Genomic DNA, 10,735 nt, shown 5'->3' with positions numbered 1-10,735 from the left:
TGCATGAGACAGTCGCGACGCCAGTGTGACAGCGTGAAAGCCAAGGATAGCGGGGGTGCCAATTAATTTAATTTAATCAGCTAGAAAAGTTTTGGCCAATCTGCAAATACATTCCACATTCACTCTAATTAATTTAATTGATTTAATCGCTTCGACTTGACCTATGTGGGTCCATCGAATGCATTTGATCTGTTTGTTTGCACAAAATGAAATTGACTTGTAATTAAAAGTTTCGCAAATTGATTGAAAAATTCTCCTTTCCACCTACACACTCACTCTTCTTATGTGGGTGTGAGTGTGTTTTTATCACTGAGACTGAACGTCTCTCTGCGTCTACGTGTGTTTGTGCGGGTGCGGTGTGCCCGGGTCCCAACAATAAAACCGCGAAGGGGATACCGAATGAAAAAAGGCTAATTACGGGCATTAATTAAAAATGCATTTTTTGTTGACCAATTGAACGGAGGAGAACTTCGAGGAGACCAGCAAAACCAACAGTTTGTTTTGTGCCAACGCTCATTGCGGGGGAAATTCTCTCTTAGTAAACGACTGGTATAAGAGTTGGGATCTCTTATACGTGTGCGAGCGTCCGTGCTGCTTAACTGACCTACGGCAGGACATAAGTATGAGTTCATATGGTTTTTGCATATTGACGGTAGAACTTGTTGGCCTACTGAGACGATTGTTCAACCATTCTTCGCGGTAAGAAGAAAATTTCCATTCAAATAAAACGGCATTGAAGTTAATGGTTACTTAAATACGTGAACATCAGCACAGCCGAGCCAACATGCATATAATGAACAGGCAAATAATACTATTGGGATTACTTTTCGATTGTAAATATAAAATACAATTACATGATGTTAATAATTATGAATGTATGAATTTGAAAAAAGGTGTTCCAAAAAGTAGAATCCAGTTAAAGATCCCTTTAAAGTACATTTAATAAAGAACTGCCGAAATTTCAGCCAAGTACCGAAGTCTTGTACTCCCATAGAAAGTATATGCCAGAATGTAAAGATATATTTGCAAAATACTTGCAAGCTAACCTAGGCAGAACAATCGAGTGCATAGGCAGGCAATGCCCTTACAACAAATAAAAAAAAAACAAACACAAAATATAAAAAATGTTAATAGCTTCACTTGAAAGTTGCCTCGCAATTTCGTGCTCCAATAATCTGAATTCTAAGAGTTCTCTGGCTCTCTTCGGGGCGCTCTCTTTTTTTGGGGGGACTGCCGAGTGGGGCACGACGACGAGTGGCATGCGACGAGGCATGCCGCATTCGTTCTGCCGCATGGGGCTCACGACCACGACTGCCACTCGCCTTTCAGTTCCATCCTGCGACTCGGAAGCGAAGCACGCGTCTCTTGATTTATGGTGCGCGGTCATCAGTTCTGGCCAGACTCAGATTCAGATTCAGATTCACTACTACCGAGTGCCAAGTGTTCCCCAGGCCTAATGAGCCCATTTGCGTGTTAATGGCGAATTAATGACCGGCGATTAAAATGCAATAATCGCCTGCATAGTACCCTACGAACGAGCCTCTACGGTTCGCTTACTTTCAAGTGAAACAGTGTCTGTCTATAGAGTTCTGTGATCCAAGGAGTTCCCTTAGAAATAACATAGACACTGTGCCCCGGGAATGTTGTGGAAAACTTCAGCCGAAGAAGATTAAAAAGGAAAAACAGTGCGAAAAAACGGAAAATACGGAAAAAAGGAAACCCTCGCCGAAACAAGCAACACTTTCATTGCTCCCAAGACAGAGCTTAGTTGAGAGTGCTTCCCGGGTCTAATTTGACGGAATCGTTAGTTGACCAGACCACGAAATCTCCTACCAACCCCCCGCACCGTCACGTTTCGCAGGGGGATCGCGTGCCGAGAGTACAACGATAATAACAATAAACTTGCGGATAACAACTACAGAAATAGCAATATAATGTCCGCCCGCCCGACATCGTTGTCCCCGGCCACGGCATCATCCCTGCTCCCGGCCAGAGCCAATTTCGGATTACTCAACTGGCTCATCAGTTGGCTGTTGCTGTCGATGGCGCTGCTTAGAGGTGAGACCGTACCCTCCTCTCGGCCCGCACTTTTTAATTAAATAATCCAATTTATTTTCATTTAATTTCAAATTAAATGTAATTTGTTGTGCGCCAAGCGCTGGCTGCTCTAATTGTTGGGTCCTCAATCTCCACCCTCCAGTATCACATCGCTCCTCCTCCTCCTCCTCCAGCCCACCAAAACATTTTCCTCTGTCGCCCTGGATTTCCCTTCCAATTTCCGGGAGTGGAAGCGAGCACAAAGGAGAGAGTTTGCCAATTGAAATTCCTTAATTTTTGTGCTGAGAATTTTAATTCAACTTTTGGGTAGACAGAGGGAAAGTTTCCCCTTTTTTGTTTTTTGTGACAAGTCAAAAGGTGAAAGCATTTAATGTGTGACCCTCGGAAGGGAGGGTGTTAGGGTGTTGGTGGCTGGCAAACACACAACATGGCCTAGCCCTGTTTCTAATACGAAAGTTAGTCCTGGGTCCGTGTCCTACAGCCGTCAAGGTTGGTGCAGCAATCATTTGAAGAGTTGCGGCTGCTGTCTGAGAATGAATGGCAGACCATGCAGCGCTCAGCACTTGTGGCAGATAGAGAAAGACACAGATAGAGTGTGTGTGTGTGTGTGTGTGTGTGTGTGTGTGCAACGGCATGATATGCGTGGCACACATTTTTATATAATACACTCTGCTACATTGGGGCAGAAGAATCTCACTTTCAATGCATCACCAGTAGCAGTGCCAGTACCAGTACCAGCAGCAGATAGAAATGTGAAAATGGAAAAAACAAAAACTAACGAGCGGCAGACACTTGGAAAATGCTGTTGATGCTTGGTCAGGGTCGTTGCAGCTCCCTCCACTCCTCCACACTCCTGCTGCCCTCTCATGCTGTGTTGCATGTGGCAGTTGACACAAGAAACTGTTGCCATTGGGTTTTGGCCTCTGGCTTTTGGTTTCAGTGTTTGCTGCATTTTGCTTTCAGTATTCCATTCCATTCCATTCCATTCCTTTTACTCTCTCTCTCTCTATATTGCTGTGGTTTTGTTTGTCCAGTCCAGAAAGGAAACAAGCCATCAGCATGCATTTTCACATAATTTTCCATCATTTTCCATGGCAATTGTTCTTGGTCTCGACTCGTTTCGTCTTTCGTTTTATAATTTTCGAATGAAATACTCGTACTTTCAAAATGCAATTCACTTTTGCGCAAATTGTTTCATTTCCTTTCCTTTGACTTGCTCTCCGTCTGGCATTTCATTTGGCTAAAAGCTACTTGAAGCTGGGCTAAGCGCAGACAAACAGAATTCCCTCATTCTGGCATTTGAGGACGCCTGCAGGAGGGCCGGGACTTTCTGCAAAAAGGCAAAAGCAATCAAAGCAAACTCCATGAGCATCTTCCTTGAGGCTCTTGTCTTTCCAGCTCTCTGCTTATGCAATTAAAAATGTATTTGCTTAATGGACGAGGCGGTGAGAGCGACACTCCAGATACTTGGCTGTCACATGTCACATGTCAGAATCGAATCGTAGCGGCACAATTAATCAATGATATAGGGCCAACAATAAACAGAGAGACCAAAACAATCTGTTCAAAAAGACAGAGCGGTATTCAGACCAGAAATGCCGTCCACTTCAGAGTCTCCACATGCTGCAAAAATATTAAAAAATTGAATGGGGACATGGCGTGGAGCATTCCAAGCGATAGAAACGTTTTTCCCCGATCGATATATGTTTGTCAGATACTTTTTCACCTCTTAATTGATGGGTAAAAACCTGATAAATAAATGCGCATATTTCCCCTTAATGAATTCATAAAATCCACCGCTCGTGTCCCCTCGTGCGGTCCCGTGATGTTTGGTTTTCTGGTTTATTAATAAATAAATTTCGTACTTGCGGTTTGCAGTATGCAAAATTGCAGTTATTTGCACAGCTGTTTGCCATTGAAAGGCAAACAAACGGCTTTACCTCCACCTTTACTCTATTTTTTATATCACGTACTACTCGCATGTAATGCTGTATAGATTGTTTTTTTCTTTCCTGCGACGCGGCAAAAATATTTTTGCAAATATTTTCAACACAACCATGAAAATTTGTATTGTTAAAGCAATAATGGGAGACGTGATTTCCAGTTGAGTCCAGTTAATGCAATCGCAATTCAGCGGTATTATTAAAAAATCAAAGAGAAAAATGCAGGAGAATGCCGCGGACTCCCTTTATGCTCTTGCAGACCAATATTTCGATTGGATTTAGTTTGCCCTAAAGGTTCCGACTTGTATGCTTACTCCTCATGAAGTGTAAAACTTAACGCAGGCACAGAATGATGATGATCAGAAATACATATATCATGTGGTAAAAGGGATAATTAATTGTAAAAAAGAGAGGAAGAATGTGGCAGCAAGAAAGAGATGGAGAGTGCTGTGCTTTGGGCTTGGCTTCGCCTGCGGCCCTTGGCAATCAGTGGGGCACATCATTCAGCGGTGTCAGACTGATGAATGAAGCCACGCATTGGCCCAGACAAGTGCCAGGCATCACGCACACGCTCACACTTCTGCGCGCCCACTTTCGCCCATAAATACAGTCAAATCGATGAGTTCGCTCAAGGCGCCCAAAGTATGCAAAGCACATACTCAACAGCGAACGGAGGAGAGGAAAGGGCGAGGGAGGAGCTGAGATCTATTTGCCGTGGGGCCCAGGTTATTCACACAAACTTGCAGGCGAGCGAGTCCCAGGAGCCGACGGGGCCTGGCTTCAAGGCCAACGCACATTATCAATAAGGCGTGGGCAGCAGACCTGATTTCTTCTCCGTATATTTACACATACAGATACAAGGCAGAGATACTCGAGTACACACAGATATATTTTATTCCCGCAAGATGCTTGAAGAAACAAACTTTGTGATGTTGATGTTGATTTTAATGGCATATGGTTTCACTGGAATTTGCGTTGAATGATGAATGTCGGGTTAGAAGCTCAACCGGAAACGGGATGGAGTGGCTGGATGGGTGTCTGTGCCAGAGACAACCAACCATTCATCATATCATTTGGTATTTCCTCACAGTATTGAAATCTTGAGCTTGCACTTCCTTTGAGGGTCTTTTGGTGTTATTTAAATATTTTGGCTTAGCTTTGGGTAGATACAAATCTGCATTAGTAAACCGAAAGTTTCGTCGTTTTAAGTTTTCATCTGCTCACAGGTCAGAATGTAAGCATTTCTTTACTGCCGCTGCTTTCGCAACACTTATGGATCTGACATTTATATGACAGCTACGGCTTGTGACCCAGGCATATGCAGTGGATGGTTGCTTCCGTTTCCTCTGCGCCCATCCCTGAGTGTGGGGGCGGTCGTGTTTTTGTTTTGTTCTGTACGTCAAAAGAAAAACTGAAAATTGTTTCTATTTTTTTTTTGTATTTTCATAGAATAATGGAGAGCGGGTGAGGGAGCAGGAATGGGGGCAGCGGCACGTGCGTATGTGTGTGGATATTATTTTTTGACTCACTTGGCACACAACTTGCACACAGACACAAAACGAAACCATTTCGGTCACGTACCAGAGAGACGGAAAAACAGAAATTTATGCATTTGATTTCAACTAATTTTCACAGTCCAAGCGTGGCTCGAGAATTGTTTTGTTTACTGTCGGCCAAATTAGATGCTGTGCAATCATAAATTAGCCCGAAACTAGAGCAGTTCGGTGGAAGCGCCTCCTCTACCCAATATCCATTGTGTGGTCGCTCTTGGTGTGGGCTCTCTCCTCCCGGCTTTACGACCTTTCAAACAGCCTTGAGCCTGGGCGTGGCTATTAAAAAGCACTCCACCAGCGGGGGCCGAGCAGCTGGTCTGAGTCCCAGCTCGATTTTAAAGCCTTTAGCCAAAAGTGGCGACCCAAATTGAACCAAAACACACAGAGACAGACACAGACACAGAGACACTGACAGGCACACACAGACAGATGCGGGCAGACAAACAGATACTCGTACGGGCACTCGACACGCAGATAGAGACAGACAAGTGTCGTAAAATGGATATTGTCGCTTTTAGTTTCTTGGGTAAAACCAAAAGAGGTAAGTTGTACGAAGGGGTGTCGTCCTGTCGATAAATCCACAGGAGCAACATAAACCAGTTGCGCGGCTCTAAAAATCGTATATGCCCCAATGATTCTCCAAGTAAAATTCACTTTTATTAACACTGGGACTCCGCCACACGTGCCAGGGACCAAGTTCTCGTTGCTGTTGCTGTTGCATGCCACGGGGCGTGCTGGTAACCTACATGAGATGTTGCTTTGAGCCGACTTTCCTCGAGCTTGTCTGAGCCGTTTTTATTAAAAATTCCACAGAAAAACAAGGAAAAGAGGGGCAAGCCAAGGGGCCCGGCAGTGGCTGGAGCTGGAGTTGAGGAAAGATGTGTCGCAGTCGCTAGAGATGGAGCTGCAGATGGGGGAGATGCCGAAATAAGCATGTTTAAGGCCTCCAACTAGCAGGAAACAACCAACAATTGTCTATGCTGTTGCTGCTGTGTGTCGCCTCCCCTCCGTACGCTTCCTTGATGTAGCAGTTTTATTGCTCTGTCATTCCGAAATATTTCACACAGACACATCAGCGCCAGCGACAGTGGCAACAAAGGGTGGCCTCCCATAGCTGAGTCGCATTCGTTCCTTATCCTTTCCTTTGCCACTGCCTTTTTCGGTGTTACCTCTTACGGGAGTTGTGTATTTCGGGCATCTGCGGTGCACAGTAAAGATCCTACGCCTTTTTATTTCAATGATTTTATTCAACATTTATAGAGAAGTCCTTTTAACTTAATTATGAAACAACTTGCTGAGCCATGCTTTTATTTACCTTTCAGGCAAATTGTTGCGTGCTTGCGAGCTTGGGGATTTATGAAGTAAATGAAACCATGAAACCAAATGCCTTCGATATTTGTATTTACTTCATAATCAAAACAGCTGTCAATGTTGGCAGAGAAAAGTGATTTATTTTCAAACCGTCTTCATTTGCGGACAGTTTTATTTATTATTGTGTATATTTACCTCTAGCAAATAATATTTGTGATTTGTATTCTGGGCATGGGAACCCACTCTTCTTGACAGCTACTTTAAATTGCTCTTTGATCGGCTTAAAAGAAAGTTATTCGTTCAGCCTGGAAGCTACCTGTCTATTAGTTTTGGGAATTGGGAGTAGAGGGTATCTTTGAGTTGCAAGACTAGACTGTAGCCCTCTCTCACTTGTAACGTATTTATTTGTTGTACATGTCTGCCTCACAGCTCTGTTATTGTTGCCGCAGTTTCTCTGATGCTGGCTCTGGCCCCGCTGCTGGTGTACGAGTATTGTCAGCAGAATTTGGCGCCTGGGGGCCTGACGCATTTCTCATGCGCTCGCGCGTGTCATATTTATTTATTTCGCCTTGGTTCGTCCTTTGCCCCACGCCCACCCACTTCAAGGGTTTATTTTGTATATATTTTTTGTATTCGTACGAGTGAGAGTACGAGAATACTTGTGTCCGCATGTGTATGTGCCGTTTGCAATTGTGTTGATGTGTCATTTCCGCTGTGGAGCTCTTGTATGTATAGTCAAAGCGTTTTTCATTTCCCGTTTCCTTAGCCATTGTTGGCCGAAAGTTTTGGGCCCCTTCGAGCAGAGTGCTTTGATATGCCTTATGCCACTTTGCATTGATTGGAGGATTCGAAAGGCAGAGACAGGCCAGAGGCACACTTAATTAAACCGTGCCTCACTCGTTTATCAACTAACATTTATGGGAGCTTGTCGTGTCCTACATTTTTATGATTCGCGCTCGACAATTATGCGCATTTGTATTCTCTTCGCAAAAAGGGGAGCACACACATGCACATTCTGCCATATACACATGTATGTATTTACACTCGAAAAAAAGGCAGTGAAATAATGAAAATGCAAGCAGGCAAGCAGCCACCAACTGTTCCACATTTGGTTCACTGAACTCAAGCATTTGCCTTAATTTTGTGGTGTCCTTTCCTACAAAAAGAGCAACACACAACAAGGCTGGCTGTGGCAGTACTCCGAACAAAGCCACAAGTCGAAGCTACAAATACCCTTGGAGAAATATACACAATGTCTGACCACTCTACAAACCATCACCCAACACCTAAGATAACGTAAATCAAAGTATCCCATGAGCTGATTCGCTCTGCCTTTGTGTGGAGTCTGTCCAAATCGCATTACCCGACAGTAGGGTAACATTACGAGGCGCCTCGGAATATGCAACAGCGGCCGTAATGCAACTGTGTGTACACATTGGCAACTGGCCAAGAGTGGCAGCAACTACAACAATATACACAATTGGTTTGGGCCGTTAAAAACAGCAGAAAGCAATTAAACTTGGTCACAAAAAAAGATACGAGACCGGAAGACGCTGCGTATACGTAATGGGCACGATGCAAAGGTCCTCGCAGCTCTCTCCCTCGCTCTGTGTGCTCTTTCAAGCAAGCTTATTCATGTCCAGTTAGGGTAATTACAACTTATGTTTCGCACTGAAAGATTTAGCGAAAAACTTTCGCTGACCCTGAAAATGCTGCGCCCGAATCGTTTCCAAGCAAAAAGGAACATTTCAATTCCATTTCATATTTATCCCGAACCCCCTCCACCCTCATTGACATTCATGGCTGGGGGAGGCGTTCGTTGGCGTCTATTGAACTTTTTTTATGGCCGGTCGCAAATTTCACTTTTATGTTTGTGGCCAGCTCCTGCAGTTGGCCATTTGGTCGGCTGTTTGGCGCACACACAGCGCTGCCTGTTCGCAGTAATTAAGCCGCCTCAATGGCTGATCAAAATGGCATCGCTGCCAGACATTTTCTGACGGGCGAGACAATTTGTTTGGGTGTTTTTTTGTTGTTTTCAGCCGGTTGTGTGCGTTGGCCAAATGTTGGTTTTGGGATCGCATCCACAGTCTTTAATGGTTGTTGCTCTTGATGTTGTTGTGCTGTGGTCCCCCGATGAATATTAAGCCAGAATACGTGGCTGCTTTGTTATCTGAACGCGTTGTGTTTTGACAGTTCTTTGAATTTTCCCTAATAAAAAGCGCAGGAAAGCCCATTAAAAAGAAATGGAAACCCTTGACTCATTTTTTCCGCGACCTGATGCCGAAATGTAATTAAAACTGTGCCAAGCATAGACCGTTAATACAACCCACACAGTGGGTTCAATTTTTTTGGAGCCTTACAAACGTAATCGATAAGTGAAGAGCGAAAAGAACACATAAAAATACCATCTCACAGTGGATTTAAATAGCCAACAAACCAGCAGTCACATGTGAGCAAACCACAGAATCTACAGAAATATCCGCCCAGATTCTTAGCAGGGAAAATGTAGGCAAATCTGTGGCCACAGTCGGTCGGCGTCTGCATATAATTTGAGCAAATATTGAGCTGATGGAACGTTTATTGGTTTGGGGACTGGCTAGATTTGGAATCGCTTTGCACACTAATTGCCAAGGCAAGGCAAGAACTTTTGGGTGAGAGTCTGGACTAAGATCTGGCAGGGATTCAGTTTCAATTTGTATGAAATGCTTAGGCGGGTGCCTATTTTCGGGAGCTGCCCTAATAAATTACGGCATTAAATAAAGTTTGTCAAAAGAAACAAAACGAATATTTGCTGCCCCCAGCTCCTACTTCAGCTGCGCTCAATCTGATTATCCCTTGGGCCAGCTGTGGCTGGAGGCGGCCTGAAAAATTGCACAATTCTCGAATACACAGGACACACTTACAAATTGGGGCACATATGTTAAATTTCACAGGGATCGAGTCGGAGAGAGAGAGCGAGAGAGCGAGAGAGGGCAAGGGAATGGATGACCCTGGCTACGTGCGGACATTAGATGGCTCTCTGTGGCGCAGTGGGCTCTGGCCCCTCTGGTCCTCTGGTCCCCAGTGCGACTCCGATGTGCGTAGGATGGATTTGATAATTTGCTGGCCGGGCCATAAGCAAAGCTTAGCGAAAAACCGAGCTGATGGCCCAAGCCTTGCTGTACAACATGTCCTGTTTCCGGCTCTGCTTCCCACTCTCTTTGAAAGGCAATCTAAAATAATTTGAGAAATGTCGTAATGGTTGTCCCTGTGTTTCATGTAGCACTTAAACTACATTCCATTATCAGAACGACTATAAGATAGATAGGGAGTGAGAGTGAGAGTGCGAGAGCTGAGTGCACGTTTGTCCCCAATGGAACAGAGCTTAATTGGAAATTTGTTTGATTTCGGAGCGAATGATTAAGCGTTGTGCAATTTCATAAGTCGCAACTCAATCTGAGCTGCTGTGACATGCTTGGATCGCATGTAATCAGGATATGTCCACGGACTTGCCTCCACTTTGGGACACATGGCGTTGCCGGTGCTGTAAAATCGAGGAAGGAAGCTGAAACTGGTGCAAATTGCTGTTACAAAATGAAAATCACCATGGAAATGGTGCTCCTACATACGCAGTGAGGGCTAGTTCGTAGAAGTAGTTATTAATTTTACTGTTGCGACGACGACTACGGCTGTCAGTGTACATCTTGGAGTGGGAGAAAGATTGCTGCAAAGCCATTGAAACTTCATATTCCTCTCAGCTAATTCTGCTCGTCCCAGCTTGGCTTCAGCTTTTCCCTCTTGCTGCCGTGCTCGTAATTATTTTTAATTATTTCTGTTGCAACCACAAGTTTGCTGCAGGTGCAGTTACTTGTTTTGCCTTGCTGCCGGCAG

General features: G+C 44.4%; 1 protein-coding gene across 1 annotated transcript in view; it reads left to right on the top strand.

The window, feature by feature from the left end:
- Nucleotides 1-1,322: 1,322 nt before the first annotated feature.
- LOC117587449 (zwei Ig domain protein zig-8) overlaps nt 1,323-10,735 on the top strand; it is a 47,291-nt gene continuing 37,878 nt past the window's right edge. Inside the window, exon 1 of the mRNA XM_034278155.1 lies at nt 1,323-2,058. Coding sequence (XP_034134046.1) covers nt 1,935-2,058 — 124 coding nt within the window. The 5' untranslated portion in view covers nt 1,323-1,934. The remainder of the gene's footprint in view (nt 2,059-10,735) is intronic.

Source organism: Drosophila guanche, unplaced genomic scaffold (assembly GCF_900245975.1).
Source record: "Drosophila guanche unplaced genomic scaffold, DGUA_6, whole genome shotgun sequence".
NCBI lineage: Eukaryota > Metazoa > Arthropoda > Insecta > Diptera > Drosophilidae > Drosophila > Drosophila guanche.
The sequence above is the reverse complement of the archived record's forward strand: the minus strand, read 5'-3'. Positions and strand labels throughout refer to the sequence as shown.